The following is a 27,458-nucleotide window of genomic DNA, read 5'->3' as shown; positions in this document are numbered from 1 at the left end:
TATGAATGTTAAAATCACCCACTATGATGAATTTATCTGTGCTGATCAATAATCCAGAAAGGAAATCTGAAAATTCAGACAAAAACTCTAGATACGCACCAGCAGGGGGCCGGTACACTACCACTAACACAACTGGCTTCTCTGATTTCCAGCTCGGAAATTTCAGACCAAGCGTGAGGCTTTCAAATGTATTATAATTGCACTTAGGTTCAATTTTTGTTTGGAGACCGGAGTTATAAATTGCTGCGACTCCTCCGCCTCGGCCCGTGCTTCTAGGAATGTGATGATTAAAGTAGCCGGGCGGAGTTGATTCATTCAAACTAACATACTCTTCCTCCTGTAACCATGTTTCTGTTAAGCAGAAAATATCACTCCTGCTCTCTGTAATTATATCATTTACTAACAGAGACTTAGAGCTTAACGATTGTATATTTAGTAGTCCGCATCTAATTTTTCGGTCTGTAATTGGTACCAAATGTACATTGGTTTTAATTTTTACAAGGTTATTTTGGTTAACGCCTCCAAAACGCCGCACCTGGTGAGCTTTTGGAGGGCGGGGAACTGCAACCACTTCTATTTTGCTAGGCACCTGGCCAGAGTCGCCAATATCATGTAATCCTACAGTTTTAGAGTTGCTAATTACATAATGCAATCCTACAGTTTTGTTGGCAGGCGTTGGTCCTCGAGAAACCAAATCAAATCAAATCAAATCAAACTTTATTTTTAAAGCACCTTTCATACAAAAAAAATGTAACACAAAGTGCTTTTCATAAAACATAAACATAAAATGTATTAGTGCCCCCCCCCCTCCCCCTCCCCCTCCCTGCACACACACAGACAGACACACACAGACACACGGTGCAGACATGGCTAGGCACAGAGGATCCAGGTGAGGAAACGGTAACAGGGAGCCGTCCACGCCAGGAGGTCTCATAGCCCGCAGCTAGAAGGGGGGGGGGGGGGGGGGGCCCGGACGGATAGAGAAGTCCACACCACAGCGGTGAAGCCGTGGTGCAGAACTCCACCACCATCCAGGCCAGAACCATCCCCAGGACGACCCCCTGCAGGCCAGAGTCACTCCCAGCATGGAGGCTCCCCATGAGGAAACACTGGAGATAAAAGCTACAAGAAAACAGGATAAAATACACTAATAGAGTTTAAAAAGTATAACATAACGTAAAATCCTAAAAGTATGTCTAAAAAGCAAGACATTAAAAACTAAAGGACTAAGACAGTAAAATGTATAAAATAGACCATAAATAACGACTAAAATATTTAGATAAAACATTAAGATAAAACAATGAGAATAAATTATCATAATAAAAAAGGATAAACTAACTATAAAACAGAGTAGTAAGATCCAATAAAAATAAGGGTGAGCATAAAAAATGTAAAAGAGTTAAATGAGTCAGTTAAAAGCCTGATTAAAGAGATGAGTCTTGAGCCTCTTTTTAAAAACATCAACAGTCTCTGCGGCCCTGAGGTTCTCCGGGAGGCTGTTCCACAATCGGGGACCATAAAAACTGAATGCCGCCTCCCCGTGTGTCCTAGTTCTAACTTTTGGTATGGTTAAAAGGCCAGCACCGGAGGACCTCAGGGTCCGTGAGGGTTGATAGGGTAAAAGTAGTGCAGACAAATAAGAAGGCCCAAGACCATTAAGACACTTAAAAACTAGTAAAAGAACCTTAAAATCAACCCTGAAGCGCACAGGGAGCCAATGCAGCGATTTTAAAACAGGTGTAATGTGCTCCCGCCCTCTGGTCCTCGTCAGCACGCGTGCGGCTGAGTTCTGTAGTAATTGTAGATTGTACATGTTCTTTTTGGGAAGACCAGAGAGCAGGGCGTTACAATAATCTAAACGACATGAGATAAAAGCATGCATTAGCACCTCCGTGCTGGCCTGAGAGAGAAACGGGCGGACTCTGGCTATGTTCTTAAGATGGTAAAAACCGATCTTTGTTATGTTTTTAATATGTGGAATAAAAGTGAGCTCAGAGTCAAAAATCACGCCCAGATTTTTAACTGATTTTGAGGGTTTAAAATCCTGTAACTTTGGTAAAAGTTTCTCTCTCTGGCCTTCAGGACCGATGAGTAAAATCTCTGTTTTGCCCTGGTTGAGCTGTAGGAAGTTTGCTGCCATCCATGACTTGATGTCTAAAATACAGTTAAAAAGGGCATCAATTGGCCCTGTGTCATCAGGAGACACGGCGATGTACAGTTGCGTATCGTCAGCGTAGCTGTGGAAGCTGATGTCTCCTGATGACGTCCCCAAGGGGCAGCATGTACAGATTAAAAAGAGTTGGACCTAAAATTGACCCTTGGGGAACCCCACACCTTATCTTATAGATTCCTGAGGAACATGTATCCATACTTACGAAGAAACTACGATCAGTGAGGTAGGACGTGAACCATTTAAGAACAGTACCAGAGAGGCCGACCAGGTGCTTCAGTCTGTTTAATAAAATGTGATGGTCTACTGTATCGAAGGCGGCGGTTAGATCCAGCAGAACCAAGACTGTGAGTTTTTGGTTATCTAAATTGCACCTGATGTCATTTAAAATCTTTAAAAGTGCTGTCTCTGTACTGTGGTTCATCCTAAAACCGGACTGATGAGCCTCTAAAATGTGTGTTGAGTTTAAAAATTCATTCACTTGATTAAAAACAAGTTTTTCTAAAATTTTACTTAAAAACGGTAAGTTGGATACAGGCCGGTAGTTATTTAAAACATTGGGGTCCAACCCACTCTTCTTCAGAAGGGGCTTCACCACCGCCGTTTTAAAGGCGGTGGGGAAGACACCCGTCTGAAGAGAACAGTTGACCAAATATAAAAGCTGTTCCTCAAAGAATCCATAGAGTGTTTTAAAAAACGGTGTGGGAATGGGGTCTAAAAGGCAGGTTGTGGGCTTTACCTTGGAGAAAACTCTACAAAGTGTCCCCGCATCAACCAAGGCAAAACTCTCCAGTGTTTCCTCAGGTAAAAGCACTGATCCAGGTGTGTTAAGAGTTAAAATCTGTTGAGATAAAAGACTGGATCTAATGTCATCAATTTTACCCCTGAAGTGGTCTGCAAAATCCTCACAGTAATGGTCTGTTGCTGTTTTATGGGATCTGTCAGGGTTTCCATTTGTTAAAAAATCTATTGTGGAGAATAAGAATTTGGAATTGTTTTTGTTATTTAAAATTAAGTTTTTGAAATGTGAAGTTCTTGCTTTTTTAATAGTATTATTGTAGTTTTTAAGGAGTTGGCATAAAATTTCATAGTGTATGGTTAATTTTGATTTCCTCCATCTCCTTTCAGCACTCCTGCAGTTTCTTTTTAGTTTCTTTATTTCCTCAGTTCTCCATGGGGGTGTAGGTTTTCTGCTAATTCTTTTGGTTAAAATCGGAGCCACTGAGTCCAGCGTTGTTTTGAGTATTTTGTTAAAATTGTCAACGATAAAATCACAGGGTGCTGGTAAAATCTCTGCAGGAGTGTTCTGTAAAATCTGGATAAAATTTGCAGCCACTTCAGGAGTTAGGTTACGTTTCCTCACCGTTCTCACCGGGGCCTCCCGCTGGTTAAAACTGGTGATGTTAAAAAACACGCAGAAATGGTCAGACACAGCCAGGTCCACAACAGAGCACGCACCCAGGGACAGGCCGTAGGTTATGACCAGGTCCAGGGTGCGCCCTCTGCTGTGGGTCGGCTGTGTGACATGTTGCTTAAAATCTAGACAGTTTAAAAGGTTTAAAAATTCTCTAGATACTGGGTCTGAGATGTTGTTTAAGTGCAGATTAAAATCACCAGTTATTAAGATCCTGTTGTAGGAGGTGTGAATAATTGATAAAAGTTCAGAGAATTGGCTGATAAAACAGGTGGAATACTGGGGGGGTCTGTAGACTGTTATGCAAAGAATTGGGGGGTTGCTAAAAACAAAAGCATGATATTCAAATGATGAGTAGCTGTTAAAAGGAACTGCATTGGATGACATAGTGATTTTTGTTATTGATGCAGTTCCGCCCCCTCTCCTGTCCCCCCTGGTAGAAAATAGAAAGTTAAAATCTGGTGGGGAGGCCTCAGTGAGAACAACAGGTGCATCTGTGCCAAGCCATGTCTCTGTAAGGAGAATACAGTCCAATTTCCTGTCTGAAATCAAGTCATTTATAATAAAAGATTTGTTTAAAAGAGAGCGCACGTTCAGCACAGCCATCTTGATGTCTGTGCCGAACGCGCGCTCATCATGACGTTTTAATGGAACATTAAAAACATAGCTGGATCTAAAAACATTGCTGTGCTTTGTTTTTCTGTGTGAAATTATGGTTTTGATAATGTGGGTGTCCAGAGATTCTGGTGACAGGGGTGGTGGTGGTGCTGTACAGGTGTGTGTGGTGTTGGTGTATGTGGTGGGTGGGGGTGAGTGAGATGTGCTCCTATGTGTCTGTGTGTTAGCGGTGAGTCATGAGGTGGTGGTGCAGGACTGGACTGTCAGGTCAATGTTTACTGATAAAAGCCGTGACCCCACCTGGTTTGGGTGGAGGCCGTCATGTTTAAAAAGGTGGGGTCTGTTTAAAAAAGCCATAAAATTGTCCACATATGGGATACCTTGGTCCAGGCAGTATCCCTTCAGCCACCGGTGCAGCTGGCGGAGGCGACTGGTGGTGACGTCCCCGTAGCGCGGCGGGGGAAGCGGCCCGGAAATGACCAGCCGCTTCCCCGTGTCCAGCAGGCGATCCACCATGGCCCTGAATTCCTGCTTCAGGACCTCCGACTGCCGATTTCTCAGGTCGTTGATTCCGGCCTCCAGGACCAGCGTGGAGGCCGAGCTGTGCTGATCACACAGGCGCAGGGCTGCGGACCCCACATCCTTGACTCGGGCTCCGGGGTGGCAGAAGGTCCGGCCGCCCTGCACCCTCACATGGCGGACCATCGAGGTCCCGACGACCAGGACAGCGTGCCGGTCCCGGGGACCGGCACGGGTGGGGTGCGCTGCTCCGTGGTCCCGGGGACCAGCACAGGTGGGGTGCGCTGCTCCGTGGTCCCGGGGACCAGCACAGGTGGGGTGCGCTGCTCCGCAGTCCGCCTGGAGCTGCGCTTCTGGCGGGAGGGGACCCGGGGTTGGTCCCCTGGCGCGCTCCCATCGGCGGGAAATCCTGCATGCTGAGGACATCGAACCTGGTCCCCAGTGGGAGATCAGGTGGCGGGGCAGGGGGAGATGGACGCCTGGTGCCTCTGGTCACCACGGCCCAGGATTTCTCCGCCCTGAGCGGCGTCGAGCTCACCGGCGCCGGAGCCGCCGCTCCATCCTCCCTGACGGAGTACTGCCACTCCGCGGGACGGAGACAGGAGGTGGAGGGTGCCGAGGATTTAGGCTTGGCTCCCTGCTGGAGCCAGCGGAGCCCAGCGGGTGCTGCTGCTGGAGATCCGGGGGTGGGAGATCCGGTCCATGGCAGGGTGGTGTTGTCCATGGCGATGGCCGTCATGCTCCGATCACCGGTACCGGATGCTCTCAGGTGAGCAATAAATTTTGACTGCGTCGTGGCAACTGTGGAGAAATCCATAAGGATTTTGTCCTTCTCTCTTAGGTCAGCTTTCAGGCTCACAATGCTGTCCCTCAGTTTTGACAGGGCGGGTAAACAGGTCTCACACACCATCTGCATGGTGTTCCGCGTTCCCGCGTTCCCGCGTTCCGCGATCACTTCCACTTCCGTATTCGTCATCGTATAAACAGCAGAGAAGTGTGTTAAACTACAGCTCTGCATCCTGGCCTGGACCCTGCATTGTCAGGGGGAGTGTCTAATAACATTGGCCATATTTCTAGACATAAGAGCTGCACCATCCCGGGTGGGATGAATGCCGTCCCTTCTGATCAGACCGGGCTTTCCCCAGAATGTCTCCCAGTTGTCAATAAAGTCGACGTCGTTTTCTGAACACCACTGGGACAACCAGCGGCGGAGCGAGAGCATGCGACTAAACATGTCATCGCTGGTCAGATTGGGGAGGGGGCCAGAAAAACCTACGGAGTCCGACATGGTTTTGGCGTAGTTACACACCGAGACAATATTAATTTTAGTTACTTCCGACTGGCGAAGACGGGAGTCATTAGCTCCGACATTGATGATAACTTTACCATATTTACGATTACCCTTTGCCAGTAGCTTCAAATTTGCTTCTATGTCGCCCGCTCTGGCCCCCGGGATACACCTAACTAAGGTCTCTGGAGTCGGCCTCACATGTCTCACAATAGAGTCTCCAATTACCAGGGTCGGTTTCTCAACAGATGTGTCGCTGAGTGGGGAAAAACGGTTAGACACATGAAGCGGGTGGTGGTGTTCTGTGAGCCCTTTAAGACTAGTCTTCCTCCGAACCGTCACCCAGCTGCCCTGCCTGGCCGGCTGCCCGAGAGCTGCAGGGGAGCGGCTACGCTCAGCTGCTACGGGCCGGTCCGCCGCTAGCTTAGCCTGGTTAGCTGAGGAGGCTCTCGGACTATGGTTTAGTTGGCCGAACCGGACCTCTAACTGACTGAGCCTCGCCTCCAGCCCTGCAAATAAGCTACACTTTAAGCACTTACCGTCTTCACTAAAGGAGGCAGAGGAATAGCTAAACATTTCACACACCGAGCAGGAAAGAGGTGAAACTGTGGGAGACGGAGAGCCCATGCTAAGATGCTAACGGAGGCTAACGGACAGAAAATGTATCGGTGATTGGTGACAGTGAAAGTTACGGAACAGAAAATGAGCGAGTGTTGAAATAAAAGACAGTAATGTACCAGATATAGTGCTATTTTACCAGAAAACAATCAAAATTTTAGATAAAAAGTCGGGAGAGATCTGTGCCTGCACGCCGTGCAGCAGCAACAGACCGCAACACCAGGAAGTGACGCGATGCGTGACGCAATACGTTACCCAATCAGCGACATTGCTGCCAACACAGAAGTGTGACTTGTTCCTGTGACTTGATGCTGGTTTGATGCTGGTTTGATGCTGGTTTGATGCTGGTTTGGTTTGATGCTGGTTTGGTGCGGTGCTGGTTTGGTGCTGGTTTGATGCTGGTTTGATGCTGGTTTGGTTTGATGCTGGTTTGGTGCGGTGCTGGTTTGGTGCTGGTTTGGTTTGGTTTTGGTTTGATTTTGGTTTGGTTTGATGCTGGTTTGATGCTGGTTTGGTTTGGTGCTGGTTTGATGCTGGTTTAATGCTGGTTTGGTGCTGGTTTGGTTTGGTGCTGGTTTGGTGCTGGTTTGATGCTGGTTTAATGCTGGTTTGATGCTGGTTTGGTTTGGTGCTGGTTTGATGCTGGTTTGATGCTGGTTTAATGCTGGTTTGGTGCTGGTTTGGTTTGGTGCTGGTTTGGTGCTGGTTTGGTGCTGGTTTGATGCTGGTTTGGTTTGATGCTGGTTTGGTGCTGGTTTGGTTTGGTGCTGGTTTGGTGCTGGTTTGGTGCTGGTTTGGTGCTGGTTTGACCCAGAGAGTCCAGGATGAAACAGACGCAGCGTTATTCCTGGCAGGTCAGAGCAGGACCAGAGGATGGAGAGACTTGGCTGGAATCCAGTCGTGTCATTTCATTCATTCTTTTTAACTTCATGGAGCAGCACGGGTTGTTAGATTTTCTTCAGGGCTGGTACCGTTCGGCTCCGCAGAGGGAACCAGACAACGCTGAAAGGCTCTTCGGGGGGACAGATTAAACCGGTTTACCTCCTCCCCCCGACCTCACACCACTCCCTCATACCCCGCTGGGTGCATCACCTCCCACCAGGGTCATAACCCCCCCCATAACTCAGTTAATGGCTCCTCCACCGTCTGGTACGCATCCATCATACTCATTGAGAATCCAATTAACAGACCCCGCCCCATTTCTACATCAACAATGATACTGAAAAACATGGAAATCCTCACATTTTAAATGCTACAATAAGAGATCAGAATCCATTTCAACTATTGATCAACAAGTGTTGAACATTTGGATCCTTCAATTCAGTTCATCTATGTTGGCTTAAACTTTTTGGGTTCTTTCTTCATATCTGACGCATATTCAAGTGTTCTCTGCAGTTTGTGTTAAAATGAGAGTGTAATCTATCTCAGTATTATAATAAATAAAAGAAAGAGAGTGTGAAATGATCTCTCTTATGAAATAAAAGTCAGATTTGTGCCGATGGTGAACAAGAGAGTAAAAAGTGCCTTGTGATGGTCGGTGCTGCTCTTGGTACTGAGACTAATCACAGACAAACACTTATTAACCACAGTAAACTGGACAAGAGAAAAGATCCAAGTTTTACTGAAGAATTTACATTTTCTTTGAAGTGTTAACAATCATAATATCCAAAAAAAACAATATTTACTGGAACAAACTCTGAGGAACATTCATTGACCAAGTCAAGTTCATTTGTGCTTCGTGTTTTAATGAACAAACGCTGTTATTTCCATGGATCTCTTGACTGTCTCTCTTCATCAGTGACACGTAGAGAAACAACAAAAGGAAAACTTGGAATGAAAGGCGGCAGCATAGACTTTTATCCATCACTACAATCATAGTAGGCTTCGGGCCGCATTAACTGCCGAAAGAATGGCATAAATTGCGCCAAAATTACACGATTAATTGAAAATTGCAGACTTCCTGTTGGGTTTCGGCCATGGCGCCAAGAGACTTTTCTTTAAGTTGTGCCATGATACAGGTGTGTACCGATTTTCGTGCATGTACGTCAAACCGTATTGTAGGGCTTGAGGCACAAAGTTTTCTAGGGGGCGCTGTTGAGCCGTTAGGCCACGCCCATTAATGTAAACCATTACATATCACATTTTTCACCAGGCCTGGCTTGGTGCACAATTTGGTGACATTGGGGCACGTTTAGGGGGAAAAAAGGCCCTCATTTAGTCGGAAAAATAAAGAAGAAAGAAAAAGAAAAAAAAATCCTACAGATACAATACGGGCCTGCGCATTGTAAGTGCTTGGGCCCTAATTAAAAGCTACATTTTGATGTACTGTTTTTTTTACACTAATATAATAAAAATTATGACTTTTTGACTCAACATGAAATAAATGAATATATGAGGAGTTTGTAAAACTCTGGAATTCAGAAACTATGTACATCTTCATCATCATCATCATCATCATCATCATCATCATCATTATCATCATCATCTGCATCTTCATCACGGTCCAGTCAGAGTCTGTCCACACAAACTGGTGCTGCTTCAACTCTGAGGATGATCAGGACACGACTCGTCCGTCCTGGACACTCTCATCATATCCAGCTGTAGAGGAAGAAGAAAGAAGAGAGCAGATAAAGGAGTGTTTGCAGACATCCCTCCATCAGCTGTAGAGGAAGAAGAAAGAAGAGAGCAGATAAAGGAGTGTTAGCAGAGATCCCTCCACCAGCTGTAGAGGGAAGAAGAAAGAAGAGAGCAGATAAAGGAGTGTTTGCAGAGATCCCTCCATCAGCTGTAGAGGAAGAAGAAAGAAGAGAGCAGATAAAGGAGTGTTTGCAGAGATCCCTCCATCAGCACATCCAAGACTTCCGAGTTCAGAGCTGCAGTGGAGCAGCTGTGTGTCTGAACATCCTGGAAGGCCATCAGCTGGAATACTCCTTTATTTCTGGACACATGAACACCAGCACAACACTGGTCTACAACAAACATCTGGACCCTCTGATTGGCCGACTGCTGTCTCTGTGTTTCTGTCCAATCCTGCAGCCTTTCATCATCCTCCTCTCACAGCTTCATGAGGAAAGCAGCTGCTGAGAAGCTGCAGCTTCACTGGAAACTCTAATCTTTGATACCAACTGGTTTTAGTAGAAAACTGCTGGAAGCAGCAGAACCGAGTCCAATCTCCACTGACCTGAGATCCTGCAGCTGGTAGTCTGGACTCTCCACCAGATCAGAAAGCTGCTTCACATCTGGATCCTTCAGGCCTTTCAAACTCAGGCACAGATGTTTCAGGTGGGAGGGGTTGGACTTCAGAGCTGAGACCAGAGAAGAACAGCTTATCCCTGACAGACCGCAGTCATACAACCTAATAATAAAAGATAAATTACAATTCAGCATCATCTTCATCATTTTACAGATCAATTACAATTCAGCATCATCTTCATTATTATAAATGCTCCATACAGATGAGAATTAGAAAGGTGATGGACTTTATCAAGGCTGATGTTCATATTGATGTCACACATGTGATCAATAGTCTGCGTATATTTCTCTTCAGTATTATTGACTTGATGATCAGAAAAGTCTGAGTTTGTGCTGATTTCAATAAATCAGCACAAACCCTGTTTTCCCCAGACTGGTACCGGGCCGTAGAGCCGTTACTACTGGGCCATGAAATGGCTTGTGTTCCGATCATAATTAGGGCTGCAATGATTCGTCGACGTTGTCGACAAAAAGCGATAATCAAAATTGTCGGCAATTGTCACCAGACGTTTTTTCCCCAATGGAGTGAGGCATCTCACTTCACTTCACCTCATACAATCTCTGCCGAGATCCGTGCAACACCACAGCGTCTCAGTGCAGCTGCGGGTAACAAAACTTCAAAAGTCCGGGAGCATTTTAGCCTGGATACGGAGAATAAAAAGAACACTTGCAAGTAGGGTTGCCACCCGTCCCGTAAAATACGGAATTGTCCTTTATTTGAGAAAAAAATGTTGCCTCCCGTATTGAACTAATACGGGAAGCGATTTGTCCCGTATTTTCATTAACGCCCCAAACACACGTCTGTCACACACACACATCAACACTAAATTGATCAATAATAACAAAATAAAACACAGGAAATATTAAGGCCAGCAAAATCTTTGTGGCAGAACAGGACCTGCTGCGTCTGTGCCCAGATCTTTCTATGTGCCAGACAGCCGGGAGGACTCGGGCTTCACTTCCAGGTAGGAGTTGGGAATTGGGAATTAAAAGTTCCGTATTGAACCAATACGGACATATATTATGCCAGGCCCGGTTCTACGATGGTGCATAAGCAAGCATTGCACCCTCAGTTTGTGTTTGCGTGCTCAGTTGAAAAGACGAAAAGAAAACTGACAATGCGCAAGCGTTAAGTCTGATTTATGGTTCCGCGTTAAATCGACGGCATGGCTACGGCGATGGGTACGCGTGCGACGCGCACCATACGTTCGTGTCCCAGCGTATCCTACCCCGTAAGCTCTGCGTTGGTGCAACGCGGAACCATAAATCAGCCAGTGTCCGTCACATGCAGCAGTTTCCTGCACCAGCAAGACGCTGCTCTCTGATTACGGCTCACAGTTTGAAACCCCCAAATAAAAAATAAATTAGAGAATATTTTATGAAATCAATAAACAATTCCATCATCAAAATTATAACAAATAAAGGTTAAAAATATCATACTTTGCATGTAATAAGACTAGGTAATATATTAGTTTCACCTTTTAAGTTGAATTATTGAAACAGATTAACTTTTACACCGTATTCTACTTGAATTATTGAAATAGATTAACTTTTACATCATATTCTAGTTGAATTATTGAAATAAGTTAACTTTTACACCATATTCTTCATCTGAAGCATTTCTTTGTCATATAATTTCATCCAAAACTTGTATAAATCGAAATGTGTTTCTTTGAGTGGCAGCCCTGTCATGGCTTGGCGGACAATAAGTTCTGGTACCCGACTGGACTGAACAGCGCCATGCACAGGTGCTGTATGCAGGTTAGGTTCAGTCTGCTGCAGAGATGAGCGGACCTCAGCAAACCTCCATGAGCCATTTCTTTACTGGTTGTTCGAGTAAAAGAAATAGTGATGAACAAGGGGAAAATCCTACCAAAAAGAAAACCAAAAGCTTTAATCGCAAGTACGACATTATTTATATAAAATACGGATTTGTTGCAATTGGCGATTTGGAGGCGCCAAACCCACTATGTATTTTATGTGGAGAAACGCCCGGCAACGAAGCAATGAAGCCATCCAAGCTTCAAAGACACTTAAATACAAAACATCCTTCTCTCAAAGACAAACCAGTGGATTTTTTCGAAAGGAAAAAACGTGAGTTAAATTTGCAGAAGCAAGTTTTAAAGGCCACAACATCAGCTAACGTCGCTGCAACGAGGGCTTCATATCTCGGTGCTCACCGGATTGCAAAAGCTAAAAAGCCCTTTACAATTGGAGAGGAGCTAATACTGCCCGCTGCAAAATAAATCTGCCTCAAACTTTTGGGGGAAAAAGCAGTAGTGGCAGCAAAGTAGCAAAGTGTCGCAGCAGTCTGGCAATTGAAATAGGCTGTTATTTTCGTAAAATGAGTCGCCACCAGTTGGTGGATAAATATATGCACCTGAAACCATTGTAAAGTTAGTAAAACAATGATAGCCTGCATTTTAAAATGCATTGTTTTTTTCTAAAATGTTTATTAAAATTGACATAAATTGTCAACCGGTCCCTGAGCTTTTTGTTTATACTTCTGCTGGTCCTCGGCACAAAAAAGGTTGGGAACCCCTGGTCTAGACCATGTAAAGTCCATTCATGTCACGTGTTTCTGTCCCAATAACACGTCTGTTTGTAAATTATGTTTTGGACGATAAAGTTTTCATTCCTAGAAGGACTTTGTGAGCAGAGAAAGAGTTTCAGGACAGGAGGATGTCTGTGTTTATTCAGCATTGATGAAAGACATCTCTTCTCCAGTGATGGATCTGGAACTGGTGCAGAAAACTTTTGTCTGATTAATACATTTGATTCATCAAGAACAGATGCATGATGGTACAAAAACGTACAAATCTGAACCCTTACAGGGAAACACCAACCAAATACTCATCAAAATGGCTTCAGCCTATACCTTTTTGGTAAATGTGTACATATATAATATATATATTTATACCTGTGTGTATACTGAACATATACAGTGTGTATATGCAAACATCTTAAAATGTAAATGAACAAAACAAAATTAACTAAACAAAACTAAATTAAACTAAAATAAAATAAAATATGGAAACTAACTGATGCTCCAGGGTTTAATGTAGTTTTTAATGGCAAAAAAAAGTTTTGATGGAATTTGAATTCAAATATCAGTCTTTCTATGTAAATATAAATGAAGCTAAAAGTTTATTAAATCTGAGTTTTGATGTAAAAATTTGAATTTGTTAAAAAAATTTCTTCCATAAACGATGAATAAATGAACAATATTCATCATTTCCATGTTTTTAAGGAGACATTTCTTCATCAATCAGTACATATTTGTCTGTTTAGGAGTTTTTTCAAACATTTTCTCTGAAAAAGTTGATTGAGTGGCGACATAGTTTCAACACAAAGTTTCTGATGTTTTTGTTGGATGTTATGTTGCTGATGAAGGAAACTCATCGTCTAGACAGCAGCTTTATTTCACTTTACTAACTTCAACACACATGTATTTATATTTAGTTTTACACTCTGAAAACCATAAAAAGACATTATTTGTTGCACCTTATGTCTTGATGTCACCTGGATGGAATGATCTTAACAGACATATTAAAGAATTATATTAAAAGCACAGAAAATTATGTTTTTCAATGTTTAGAGTTTCATATTTGGTAAATTTATAATTTGTTAAAATTAAATTTAATGTTAGTCAAAGGAAGCCAACGTTGGTTTGACTGATTTCATCCACAGTAAGAAGTTATTTAGTAAATGAGCTCTATAACTCATATATTGGACGACTACACATTCAGTCTGTCCACTATTGTCTGTCAGACTCTCTCAGTTTATTAACATCTGGATGACATTTCTGAACGTATTAGCTGTAAAGTTAATTCATGTTTGTTCAGATGTTTTATTCCAGGTTCAGACACATCTCTGGTTCTTCATTTGTTCCTGTCTGACACATTCACATGTTTAGTTTTATGTAATAAATCAGAAGAGGAAGTTTAAGATGAAACTAAAGCAGAGAAGAAGAACTCAGAGCAGTCAGATGGTCAGTGTGGATCAGTAGAAGATCAGCCTGATGTCTGCAGGTTAGTGTCAACACAACTTTCACATCAGATTCATCTGAACACACAACTAAAACATGTCTGACCTCAGATCCTCCAGTCTGCAGTCTGGACTCTCCAGAAATCCACTCAGATGTTTCACTCCTGAATCCTGCAGGTTCTTGTTCCCACTCAGGTCCAGATGTTTCAGATGGGAGGGGTTGGACTTCAGAGCTGAGACCAGAGAAGAACAGCTGATCTCTGACAGACCGCACCTCTCCAACCTGAACAGAAAGTAAAACATGTTCCAGTCTCATCAGAGAAGAGTTTCTTCAAATATCAACGTTGTCATCAGGTCCATGTGGGTCACCACCGTATCTGGACTTTATAAAACAGGTTTTACAGTTTTGTTACATCCATGATGTGGGTTCCTGGTTGTTCCTCTGACATGTTCACCTTTACTGAACATCCTGAGCTTTTCTGGTCCAAGTCTGACACTAGATTAAGATGAAAACACCAACATACACACCAATCCTTTTGATTAGTGTTGATGTTCAAATATTGTTCAAAGCAGCAGTTTAGAGATCAGAAGCTGATCTAGCAACAATTATTAACACCAGAATGGATCTGTGGAGAACTGCTGGACTTTATATCATGTGTCCAGTTTTATATCATTTATGCAGGATTCCTGAGCTTTTTATCATAATGATCCTTGTATGTTATAAAGAGTTAAAATGACGTTTTCTGAAAGCAGAAGATATTAAAATACTTTACTTTTAGTAATGTGTCATTTATAATTTGACTTAACTTGCAAACACCTAATAATTCTGTTACAACTGAGTTTATCAGTTAATATCTTACTTTTAGTTAAAGATAAGAATGATTGAATTCTGTATATTTATCAGAATAATTCAACAAATTCTGAAGTCTGTGTGAAACTAAACATCAGGTTCTGTATCGCTTGCACTTGAAAAGTCTTTGCTTGAACAACTAATGATCTGCTTGATTAAAGGACATTTCTGAATTAAACCCCCACGGGAGGATTGTCACGGCCTGAGGTTGAGTGGGTGTGTCTGGCTCCTTCCCCCCTACCTGACAACACCTGCAATCACTCTGGTGCAATCATGCCCACAGCATTTAAGCCTCAGTCCCTCTTCAGCCCATGCCAGATTGTCTTGTGTTCTCCAAGCCTTCAAGCCGTTTACCAAGCCAAGTGAGTTTTCAAGTTTTTGACCTTTTGATCTTTTTCTGCCCCCAGACCACATTTTTGCCTAGCCCTTGCCGGTACCTCTGCCTTCGCTGACAGCCTTATTGGACCTTGACCTTTGCCTGCCCCTGGATGGATTTTTGCCTGACCCCTGCCTGCTCAGATTTACTCAAATAAATCTTTTGAACCGTTTTCCCTTTGTCTGCATTTGTGTCCATTCCTTGTGTGCCTGACAGAACAATCTGGCCACCATGGACACAGCAGACATGAACACCCTGCAAGCAGCGGTTTCCGAACATGGAGCCATTCTGGGATCCCAACAACAAACCCTACGTAAGGTAGACCACAACCTGACTTCTTTGGCTAATTCAGTTCAAACTCTCAACACTCAGATACAACAACTGCAGGCTTCCTCGTCTTCTGCTGCTGCTGCTCACGCCCCTTCCAGTCAGCATTATGTACGTCAGCCTGCTGCCAGAGAGCCCAAGCTACCCCCACCTCAACCTTACAATGGTGAGCCCGGAACCTGTCGTTCCTTTTTGTCTCAGTGTTCACTGATTTTTGAGCTGCAGGCCTCTGCTTTTCCTACTGAGCGCTCACGTGTAGCCTATGTAATCACGTTACTCACTGGCAAGGCAAGGGAGTGGGGAACAGCTATGTGGGATTCTGAAGACCCTGTTTGTGATGACTACAACAGATTTGCTGATGAAATGAGGGAGGTTTTTGACCGTTCTGTTACGGGCAGAGATGCTGCCAGGCAGCTACTCCAACTTAAGCAAGGCAGCAGGTCTGTTTTTGATTATGCCATTGATTTCCGTACTTTGGCGGCCTCGTGTGGCTGGGGGCATACTGCATTGTTTGATGCTATTTTGAATGGACTCTCTGACACTGTAAAGGATGAACTGGTGTCTCAGGACCTGCCTGACGACTTCAAGGAGCTGGTGAAGCTGGCTGGCAGGATTGATGCTCGACTAAGGGAACGGCGCTCTGAGAGAGGTTCATCCCGCCCTCGTCCCTGGCTTACCGCTGCCCCCTCATTACCAGCACCTCTAGAGGCAGCCCCTCCTCCAGAACCCATGCAGCTTGATCGTGCTAAGCTGTCTCCTGAGGAACGCATGCGCCGCCGCCTCCGGAATGCCTGTTTCTACTGTGGCCAGACGGGTCATCTCTGCCTCAAATGTCCGTTAAAAGCCAACGCCCATCAGTAGAAACAGGGCTTCTGATGGGCACTGCTCAAGGTAATTCCCCTGTTAAGCGTTCTTTTTTGCCTGTTTTGCTGCTGCTGTCGGATGGTGCTCATCCCCTCACAGCTCTCATAGACTCTGGCGCTGATGAAAGTTTCATCTGTGCTGCCACAGCTCGTCAGTTAAAGATCCCTGTGCTTCCCTTGAAGCAGCCCGTGTTGACTCGTGCAATTGATGGACGGAGTCTCATGCATATCACTCATGTCACAGAGCCTGTTGCATTGCGGATTTCGGGTAATCACAATGAACACATATCTTTTCATGTAATGGATAACCTTCATGTCCCCATTGTCCTAGGCTTCCCATGGCTGTCAGTTCACAATCCTCATGTTAACTGGGCTGATAACACAATGATGAGTTGGAGTCCATTTTGCCATTCTCACTGCTTAACCTCTGCTGCCACCTCTCTCTCCCTGGAGCCAGATAGGACTGAGGAGTTCCCAGACTTGTCATCGGTCCCTCCTGAGTACCTGGACTTAAGGACTGTCTTTAGTAAGTCCCGTGCTGTCTCCCTTCCTCCTCACAGGCCTTATGACTGTTCGATTGACCTCCTGGAGGGAGCCATGCCCCCCAAGGGGCGCCTCTATTCTCTTTCCCCTACAGAAACTGAAGCGATGAACAAGTACATCTCAGAGTCCCTGGCCGCTGGCATAATCCGCCCCTCGTCTTCCCCAGCTGGTGCAGGGTTCTTCTTCATTGGAAAGAAGGATGGAGGACTCAGGCCAGGCATCGATTTCAGAGGTTTAAATGATATCACTGTGAAGAATCGTTACCCATTGCCACTCATGTCCACAGCCTTCGAATTATTACAAGGTGCTAAAATCTTCACGAAACTTGACCTGCGTAACGCCTACCACCTGGTGAGGATAAAGGAGGGGGATGAATGGAAAACAGCCTTCAACACTCCCACAGGGCATTATGAATATCTTGTTTTGCCTTTTGGTTTGACTAATGCCCCTGCTGTTTTTCAGGCCTTGGTCAACGATGTGCTGAGAGACATGGTCAATCGTTTTGTTTTCGTTTATATAGATGACATTTTGATTTTCTCTTCCTCCCTCGAACAACACAGACATCATGTCAGGCAGGTCCTCCAACGACTCCTGGAGAACCGTCTCTTTGTGAAGGCAGAGAAATGCGAGTTCCACAAAAGCAAAATGTCATTTTTGGGACACATTGTGAGTGCAGGCCAAGTCCATGTGGATCCCTCCAAGGTTAAGGCAGTCGCTGATTGGGCCACCCCAACCACGAGGCGTGGCCTCCAAGGCTTTTTAGGTTTTGCCAATTTTTACCGCAAGTTTGTACGCAATTTTAGCACGGTTGCGGCCCCACTCACAGCGCTGACCTCTCCCAAGGTGCCTTTCCTCTGGAATTCCCAGGCGGAGAATGCTTTCTCTAAACTCAGGAATTGTTTCACTACTGCACCTGTGTTAACTGTCCCTGATCCCTCTCTGCAGTTCGTAGTCGAAGTGGATGCCTCAGAGACCGGAGTCGGTGCAGTGCTGTCCCAGAGGTCCCTCAAGGACAACAAACTGCACCCCTGTGCCTATAACTCTCATCGCCTGTCTCCTACAGAGCGCAACTACACCATAGGGGACCGCGAACTGTTGGCTGTGAGGCTGGCCCTTGAAGAGTGGCGGCACTACCTCGAGGGTGCAGTCTTGCCCTTCCTCGTTTGGACGGATCATAAGAATCTTGAGTACATCAGGTCAGCTAAACGCCTCAATTCCCGCCAAGCTAGATGGTCTCTGTTCTTTTCACGCTTCAATTTTACCCTCTCTTATCACCCTGGTTCTAAGAACACTAAGCCTGATGCCTTGTCCAGGATTTATTCACCAGAGAAGGAGTCTGTAGCTCCTAAGCCCATTTTGTCTCCCGAGCTGATAGTCGGAGCTGCAAGTTTTGACATCGAGTCCCAGGTTCGGAGGGCTCAGCATCAGGAACCCGACCCAGGTAATGGGCCTACTGGCTGCTTGTTTGTCCCCACAGCTGTTCGCCCTGCGCTACTGACCTGGGGACATGATTCTAAGTTGGCGTGTCACCCGGGTACGAAGCGGACTCTGGCCTTCATAAGACGACGCTTCTGGTGGCCATCCATGAGGACAGATGTGCAGCAGTTTGTGGCGGCCTGTGATACGTGCGCCCGGAACAAGCACAGTAACCGACCCCCAGCTGGCCTTCTCAGACCCCTTCCTGTCCCACATCGACCCTGGTCCCACATTGCCATCGATTTTGTCACTGGTCTGGAGGTGTCCGAAGGAAACACCTGTATTCTCACCGTTGTTGACAGATTTTCTAAGGCAGTTCATTTCATTCCTTTGACCAAATTACCCACAGCCAAAGAGACAGCGGAGCTACTGATCACCCACGTTTTCCGACTTCATGGTTTACCCCAGGATATTGTGTCAGACAGAGGTCCACAGTTCTCTGCTCAATTTTGGAAGGCATTCTGCAAACTAATCGGTGCCACTGCCAGCCTGTCATCTGGTTTTCATCCACAGACCAACGGCCAGACGGAGCGCGCCAACCAGGACCTGGAGGTGGTTCTCCGGTGCATGACCTCCGCCAACTCAGCATCGTGGAGTAAGATGCTTCCCTGGGTGGAGTATGCGCATAACTCCCTTCCCACTAATGCTACTGGTCTTTCCCCTTTTCAGTGCTGCCTGGGTTACCAGCCTCCACTGTTTCCAGCACAGGAGGAGGAAGTGGCAGTTCCCTCGGTTCAGGCGTTTATTAGGCGATGTCGGCGAACCTGGGTGCAGGCCAGAGCTCGTATGCTAAGGTCAGTGACCTACTTTAAGAAGCAGGCTGACAAACGTCGCTCAGCAGCCCCCCTCTACAGTGTTGGACAGAAGGTCCTGCTTTCCACCAGGAATCTACCTCTGAGGGTCCTGTCCCGGAAGCTGGCGCCCAGGTTTGTTGGACCCTTCCCAATTTCTAAGGTCATCAATCCTTCTACCGTACGACTCTCACTGCCTCGGCCCATGCAACGTGTTCACCCTGCCTTTCATGTCTCCCAAGTCAAGCCTGTGGTTCTCAGCCCTTTGTCCCCTCCCTCCAGGCCCCCTCCGCCTCCCAGGGTCGTTGGTGGTGGTGAGGTGTTTACTGTCCGGAAGTTGTTGAAGGTCCGCCGCAGGGGCAGGGGCCTCCAGTACCTTGTCGACTGGGAGGGCTATGGGCCTGAGGAGCGGTGTTGGGTCCCTTCCAGGTTCATCCTGGCTCGTTCCCTCATTAAGGACTTTCACCGTGACAATCCTGGGGCCTTGGATGGGACGCCAGGGGGCGTCCGTCGGAGAGGGGGTCCTGTCACGGCCTGAGGTTGAGTGGGTGTGTCTGGCTCCTTCCCCCCTACCTGACAACACCTGCAATCACTCTGGTGCAATCATGCCCACAGCATTTAAGCCTCAGTCCCTCCTCAGCCCATGCCAGATTGTCTTGTGTTCTCCAAGCCTTCAAGCCGTTTACCAAGCCAAGTGAGTTTTCAAGTTTTTGACCTTTTGATCTTTTTCTGCCCCCAGACCACGTTTTTGCCTAGCCCTTGCCGGTACCTCTGCCTTCGCTGACAGCCTTTTTGGACCTTGACCTTTGCCTGCCCCTGGATGGATTTTTGCCTGACCCCTGCCTGCTCAGATTTACTCAAATAAATCTTTTGAACCGTTTTCCCTTTGTCTGCATTTGTGTCCATTCCTTGTGTGCCTGACAAGGATCTAAGACACTTCCTGTCAGGACGATCACTTTGACGCTCCACCTGTAGCCGTCAGTCCAACCTGTCCAGGTCTGAGGCCTCGTTTACACGCAGCAACAACGCTGCTGTTTTCATGAGTTTTAGCCGTTCGTTTACACCAAAACGAAGCTCAAAGTCTCCAAAAACCATCATTCCTGAAAACTCCGGCCAAAGTGGAGATTTGCTTGTAAAGGGAGAGAAAGGGACATTTAGGCTTCAGAACGTCTCATTATGGACAGAAACGTCACCAGCGTCATGTGTAGCAGCTGTGGTTACGGTTTGTTTGGCCGCTGTGATCATGATGGAAGCTGTTAAGTGATAACTGACTTCACTACTGTCTTAATGTGGCTGTTCAGGTCTGAGTCAGAACCACTCCCTGATTTCTGGCTTGGATATTTGGTTTTTAGCTTCACTACTTGAAGCTGAATGCCCACGTTTAATCTGATTTACTTGGTTCCAATTACTTCTGTTTTTATCTTCAATTAACTGAATTAAATTGTGGAACCTCCACTTTTTAATGTGATCAATGCATTTGAATGCATTAAAAATTTGAATTTGTTAAAATGTTTTCTTCCATAAACGATGAATAAATGAACAATATTCATCATTTCCATGTTTTTAAGGAGACATTTCTTCATTAATCAGTACATATTTGTCTGTTTAGGAGTTTTTTCAAACATTTTCTCTGAAAAAGTTGATTGAGTGATGACATAGTTTCAACACAAAGTTTCTGATGTTCTTGTTGGATGTTTTGTTGCTGATGAAGGAAACTCATCGTCTAGACACCAGCTTTATTTCAGTTTACTGACTTCAACACACATGGATTTATATTTAGTTTTACACACTGAAAACCATAAAAAGACATTATTTGTTGCACCTTATGTCTTGATGTCACCTGGATGAAATGATCTTAACCAATGTATTAAAGAATAATATTAAAAACACAGACAATTATGTTTTTCAATGTTTAGAGTTTCATATTTGGTAAACTTGTATTTGTTAAAATGAAATGTAATGTTAGTCAAAGGAAGCCAACGTTGGTTTGACTGATTTCATCCACAGTAAGAAGTTATTTAGTAAATGAGCTCTATAACTCAGATATTGGACGACTACACATTCAGTCTGTCCACTATTGTCTGTCAGACTCTCTCAGTTTATTAACATCTGGATGACATTTCTGAACGTATTAGCTGTAAAGTTAATTCATGTTTGTGAAGATGTTTTATTCCAGGTTCAGACACATCTCTGGTTCTTCATTTGTTCCTGTCTGACACATTCACATGTTTAGTTTTATGTAATAAATGAGAAGAGGAAGTTTAAGATGAAACTAAAGCAGAGAATCAGAATCAGAATCAGAATCAGCTTTATTGGCCAGGTTCGAACATTGTCCAACAAGGAATTTGACTCCGGTAATTTCGCTCTTTGTTATTAAGAAAGAAGTAAACAATAAACAAATAAACAATAAACAGATGTGATATTTCTATATACAGTATAAACATTTTAAAGGTGCAGCAGTTTTAGGTAGTGAGTACAAAGTGAGAGTTGCAGCAGAGTGAGGCAGACATGATTATTAAAGAGGGTGCTAGAGGATTTATTTATTTTTTTTGCATGTGTTTGGTTACTCTGAGACTGTTATTTGTGAGAGTTCATCAGAGCAACTGCTTGCGGGAATAAACTGTCCCTGTGTCTGGAGGTTATGGCGCACAGAGCTCTGTAGCGCCGTCCAGAGGGGAGGAGTTGCAACAGACTGTGTTTCGGGTGTGAGGGGTCTGCAGAGATTCGACCTGCCCGTTTCCTGGTCCTGGACCGGTACAGGTCGTCGATAGATGGGAGGTTAGTCCCAACTATCCTCTCTGCAGTCCTGATTGTCCGTTGCAGTCTGTGCCTGTCCAGTTTGGTGGCTGATCCAAACCAGACAGTGATGGAGGAGCAGAGAACAGACTGTATGATGGCAGAGTAAAAGGTGATCAGCAGCTGCTGTGGCAGGTTAAACTTCCTGAGCTGCCGCAGGAAGTACAACCTCTGCTGCGCCTTCTTCCTGACGGAGTTGATGTGGGTGGACCACTTCAGGTCCCGGGAGATGGTGGACCCCAGGAACCTGAAGGAGTCTGTGGTGGACCCCAGGAACCTGAAGGAGTCTGTGGAGGAGACGGTGCTGTTGAGGATGGTGAGGGGGGGGAGTGGCGGTGGGTTTTTCCTGAAGTCCACTGTCAACTCCACAGTCTTGAGCGGGTTCAGTTCCAGGTGGTTCCGACCGCACCAGTGGACCAGCTGATCCACCTCCCGTCTGTACGCGGACTCGTCACCTTCCCGGATCAGGCCGATGACGGTGGTGTTGTCCGCGTACTTCAGGAGCTTCACAGAAGAGTCCCCTGAGGTGCAGTCGTTAGTGTAGAGGGAGAAGAGAAGTGGTGAGAGGACGCACCCCTGGGGGGCGCCAGTGCTGATGGTGCGGGGGCTGGATGTGGTGCCCCCCCCCACCCCTGGGGGGGCCAGTGCTGATGGTCCGGGTGCTGGATGTGATGCTCCCCCTCACCCCTGGGGGGGCCAGTGCTGATGGTCCGGGTGCTGGATGTGATGCTCCCCCTCACCCCTGGGGGGGCCAGTGCTGATGGTGCGGGTGCTGGATGTGATGCCCCCCCGCCCCACCCCTGGGGGGGCCAGTGCTGATGGTGCGGGTGCTGGATGTGATGCTCCCCAGCCTCACCTGCTGCCTCCTGTCACTCAGGAGGCTGCTGATCCACTGACAGGTGGAGGCTGCTGATCCACTGACAGGTGGGGGCAGGCACGGTGAGCTGGGTGAGCTTCTGGTGGAGGATTGCGGGTGCGATCGTGTTGAACGGCGAGCTGAAGTCCACAAACAGGATCCTCGCGTAAGTCCCTGGGGTGTCGAGATGACGCAGGATGTGATGCAGTCCAATGTTGACTGCATCATCCACCGACCTGTTTGCCCGGTAGGTAAACTGCAGGGGGTCGAGCAGGGAGCCTGTGGTGTCCTTCAGGTGGGTCAACACCAGCAGCACCTTCAGGTGGCTCAACACCAGCCGCTCAAAGGTCTTCATGACCACAGACGTCAGGGCGACGGGTCTGTAGTCATTTAGACCTGTGATGGTGGGTTTCTTCGGGACTGGGATGATGGTGGAGCGTTTGAAGCATGAGGGCACCTCACACAGCTCCAGGGACCGGTTGAAGATCCGTGTGAAGGTGGGAGCCAGCTGCTCGGCGCAGGCTCTCGGGCAGGAAGGGGACACGCCGTCCGGGCCTGGAGCCTTCCTGATCTTCTGCCTTTTGAACAACCGACACAAGTCTTCCTCACAGATCTGAAGTGCAGGCAGGGTCTCGGGTGGGGGGAGGGGGGTAGACAGAGGTGGGGGGGGTTGGCTGAGGTGAGGTGTGAAAAGGTGGGCAGTGGGGGGGGAGGAGGGGGATGGTGGAGGTGTAGCCACAGGGAGGGAGGGGGATGATGATGATGATGATGATGATGATGATGATGATGATGATGACGATGATAAGGAGGCTGACACCACCTCCACCTTTAAAACTAAACTTAAAACATTTCTGTTTAGTAAAGCCTATAGTTAGTGTTTAGTAAACCTCTAGCTGGTGTTGGTATATCTCTAGGTAGTGTAAACTCTAGTGTGTCAGAGTCGCTCCTGTAGTTTCTTGTGCTGGCCCCCCCTTCTCCTCCCTTTTCTCTCTTTTGTCCATGTTGCAGCATCCTTTGCCGGACACCGGAACCTGCAGTGTGGGAGTGAGGGGGGCAGGGTAACGGCCCCTTTTGGGCGGGGGAGAAGGTTCGTCCCTCAAGACTCCTCTCCCTGGCCCTGCCCCTTTTCAACCCTTCCCCGACCCTGCACCCCAACCTGGGACTTGCTGATTGGGCCGGAGCTTCGGGAGCTGCGTGCTGGCCTGCGGTCCCCACCCCTGGTCATCCCGTTGCTGCTTCCACCTGCCTGCTGTGCTGCTGACGTCCCTGACCCACCAGTCTGGCCCTCGGCAGGAGGGTCCCCCCTTATGAGCCTGGTCCTGCTCAAGGTTTCTTCCCTCCTAAAGGGGAGTTTTTCCTTGCCACTGTTTGGCTTAAGGTTTTTCTCCCACTAGGGGAGTTTTTACCTGCCATTGTTTATGTAATAACTGCTCGGGGGTTTATGTTCTGGGTATGGGTCTCTGGAAAGCGTCTAGAGACAACTCTGTTGTATTAGACGCTATATAAATAAAATTGAATTGAAATTGAATTGAATGATGATGATGATGATGATGGTGATGATGATGATGATGATTATGGTGATGATGATGATGATGATGATGATGATGATGATGATGATGATGATGATTTGATTTGATTTGATTTTATTAGGGATCCCCATTAGCTGGCGCCGTAGCGACCAGCTAGTCTTCCTGGGGTCCACATAAAAGACATACAAAATAAATTTACAAATACAACATTAATTAATATAAGTATTCAGTACCAAAAAACCTTACAATTTAAAAACAAGTTACATGATGGGAGTTGTTAAAAAAGCATGGTAAACAAAAAACAAAAACAAAATACAAAAAAAAAAAAACCTTACAGTGACAAATACAATTTTAACTTCTTTTTAAAAGTAAGTTTACTGAAAAGGGTATTGCAGAGGTTTTGGGGCAGGTTATTCCAAAGAGCCAATGATCGATATATGAAAGTTCTCTTTAAAGCATTTGTCTTTGGACCTGGTAGTACAAGATGTCCATTACTGGAACCTCTAGTGTTGTGATCATGCACAGTATTCCTATAAACTATTTGACTATAAATAAAAACAGGACTTTTACAGATTATGACTGACCTGAACAGTACAAGCTTATTAAAACACAACCTTTTATCTACTGTAAGCCAAGAAAGGCTGGCATGCATGTGGCTCACATTAGACCTAGGTGAGCAGCCGAGAACTAACCGTGCTGCCCTGTTCTGGACAACCTGGAGCTTCCTCAGGTCATCACTAGCAGCAGATGACCACACAGTGGAGCAATAGTCAAGATGACATAGAACAAGACTCTGAACAATCTGACATAAAAGTGGTTGGGCAACACAAGCAACACCTTTCCTGGCTATACCAATCGCTCTGCCCATTTTTGACACAATATAATTAATATGGTTTGACCAAGACAGAGCACAGTCTATCATCACTCCAAGGAGTTTTGTATTTTCAACTTGTTTAACTGGCGAATTACTCAACTTTAAATCAAGCATAGGGCTGTTAACTAGCCTATGCCTTGTACCCAGCACCATACATTTGGTCTTGGAAATGTTAAGGGCAAGTCTATTGCATACTACCCAGTCATGCACCACTTTTAGCTCTCTACTCAAGACCTCATTAAGTATGTTGCATGACGGTGCAGCGTAATATAAAGTAGAATCATCGGCATAAAGTACTGTAGTGGCATATTTAGTAGCCCAAGACAGGTCGTTTGTAAATAATGAAAAGAGCAAAGGCCCCAGGCAGCTCCCTTGTGGCACGCCGCACTCTAAACGTCTGCTACTGGACAGACTGCCATTTAGATAAACCTTCTGTGATCTGAAAGACAAATAACTTTTTATCCACTTTAAAGCAGAGTCACTAAAACCATAACATTTAAGTTTGTCAATCAATAGAGAATTATCAAGAACATCAAATGCGGCACTGAAATCTAATAGTACAACTCCAACCATCATAGAGTTGTCCATAGCTTTAAGCCAGTCATCAGTCATTTGAATTAAAGCGGTTGAAGTTGAATGGCCAGCTCTGTTGGCATGCTGAGAGTCTGTTGCAAGCATGTTTGACACAAAATAAGACTGAATTTGTTCATGCACCAACTTTTCCATCATTTTGCTCAAAATAGGTAAAATACTTATAGGTCTAGAATTCCCCTCATTGAAAGCAGATTTAGTATCCTTAGGTAGAGGAATTACCTTGGCCTCCTTCCAAATCTTTGGACATAGGCCCACATCCAAACACCTGTTAAAAATATAGCAGATAGGAGATGCTATGATACCAGCAGTCATTCTAAGCAGTTTGCTATCTAGGTTGTCTAAGCCTGCTAATTTACTGTCAGGAAGTGAGAGGAGAAGCCGCTCAACCTCACTGGCATCAACCTGATGAAATTCAAAGACACAACCTTTATCTTTCATTATAAGATTCTTTATACAGTCATTTGATGCTGAGTTGTCTGACATATTCATAGCCTGCCTCAATTTAGATACTTTATCCACATAATAATCATTAAAGTGATTTGCAATATCACCTGGTTTAGTAAGAACAAGTCCATGTGATTCCACTAATGGTGTGCACACAGTTGACTTGCGTCCCATGATTTCATTTAGAACGTTCCATATTTGCTTGGTATCATATCTTGCATCATATAACCTTTGTTTATAATACTCTCTTTTTTTAACCTTATTTAGTTTTGTTGCCTTATTACGTAGCAAACAGTATTTTTGCCTGTCATCAATGGATCCTGAACTCACTGATAACTTTTTGGCCATGTCTCTTTCAGTCATTAGAGACCTAAGATTTTGATCAAGCCATGGGGCAGACCTGTTTTTGACCATAAACTTTTTTAGAGGAGCATATTTGTTTACAACATTCATAAATAAAGACATGAATAAATCCAGTGCAGCTTCAGGGTCGGCTACATTGCACACCATATTCCAATTTACCCTCGATATTTCATCAATAAATGTATTTTCATTAAATCTCTTGTAGGGCCGTGTCAAAATGATTTTAGCTTTAGGTTTTGGCACTTTTGTATATCTAGTGACAGCAATTATATTGTGGTCACTAAAACCTACAGGAACCAAAATGGCCTTAGAACATTGTTCAGAAGCATTTGTATAAATATGGTCAATGCATGTACCAGAGATAACACCATCACTACCCAGACTTATTCTTGTGGGACAAGGGACGATTTGAGACAAATTACAAGCATTTAATATAGAGACCAACTTATTTCTGTTTGGACATGACTGTACCAGCCAGCAAACATTCATATCACCTATTAGGTACATTTCTCTATTTTAATCTGCTATCTTGTCAAACATCTCACACAACCCCTGCATATACATAGCATCGGCACTAGGGGGCCTGTAGAAACAACATACCAGTATTGGTTTTAAATAAGGCAAATGGACTTGCACACAAATAATTTCTAAGTCTTCCCTCATCAGATCATTACGTATTTTGGCAGGTAAATTATATTGGACATAAAGAGCCACTCCACCTCCAAACCTATCTCTATCTTTTCTGAAAATAGAAAACCCATCAATAGTTACACTTGAATCAGAGAAGGAATCATCAAGGTGGGTCTCAGAAATAGCAATGATGTTGATACAGTTTTCTCTGATAATACGCTCTACATCATGATACTTATTACGCAGACTGCATACATTTACATGAGCTAGAACCATGCCC

The 27,458-nt window shown here is 45.3% G+C and overlaps 2 protein-coding genes across 7 annotated transcripts in view; both read right to left on the bottom strand.

Annotated features, from left to right (window-relative positions):
- Positions 1 to 5,793: 5,793 nt before the first annotated feature.
- On the bottom strand, positions 5,794 to 6,618 carry LOC133423657 (uncharacterized; the record flags this gene model as incomplete). The annotated part of the gene is made up of 1 exon (XM_061713931.1): positions 5,794 to 6,618. A coding segment is annotated over one exon (825 nt), but the record flags the coding sequence as incomplete, so codon positions are not given.
- Positions 6,619 to 8,039: 1,421 nt separating this feature from the next.
- Positions 8,040 to 27,458, bottom strand: part of LOC133423615 (NACHT, LRR and PYD domains-containing protein 12-like) — a 112,492-nt gene continuing 93,073 nt past the window's right edge. For 2 of the 6 annotated variants that reach the window (XM_061713858.1, XM_061713859.1), the window contains 3 exons: positions 13,973 to 14,149; positions 9,809 to 9,982; positions 8,041 to 9,225 (listed from right to left, as the gene is read on the bottom strand). In XM_061713858.1, coding sequence (XP_061569842.1) covers positions 9,216 to 9,225; positions 9,809 to 9,982; positions 13,973 to 14,149 — 361 coding nt within the window. In that variant the 3' untranslated portion in view covers positions 8,041 to 9,215. Of the gene's footprint in view, positions 9,226 to 9,808; positions 9,983 to 13,972; positions 14,150 to 27,458 lie in introns of all 6 variants that reach the window. The other 4 variants (XM_061713857.1, XM_061713860.1, XM_061713862.1 and 1 more) reach the window with 4 other exon arrangements.

Source organism: Cololabis saira, chromosome 22, assembly GCF_033807715.1.
Source record: "Cololabis saira isolate AMF1-May2022 chromosome 22, fColSai1.1, whole genome shotgun sequence".
In the NCBI taxonomy this organism is placed as follows: domain Eukaryota; kingdom Metazoa; phylum Chordata; class Actinopteri; order Beloniformes; family Belonidae; genus Cololabis; species Cololabis saira.
Note: the sequence above shows the minus strand (reverse complement) of the source record. Positions and strands in the feature narration are given on the sequence as shown.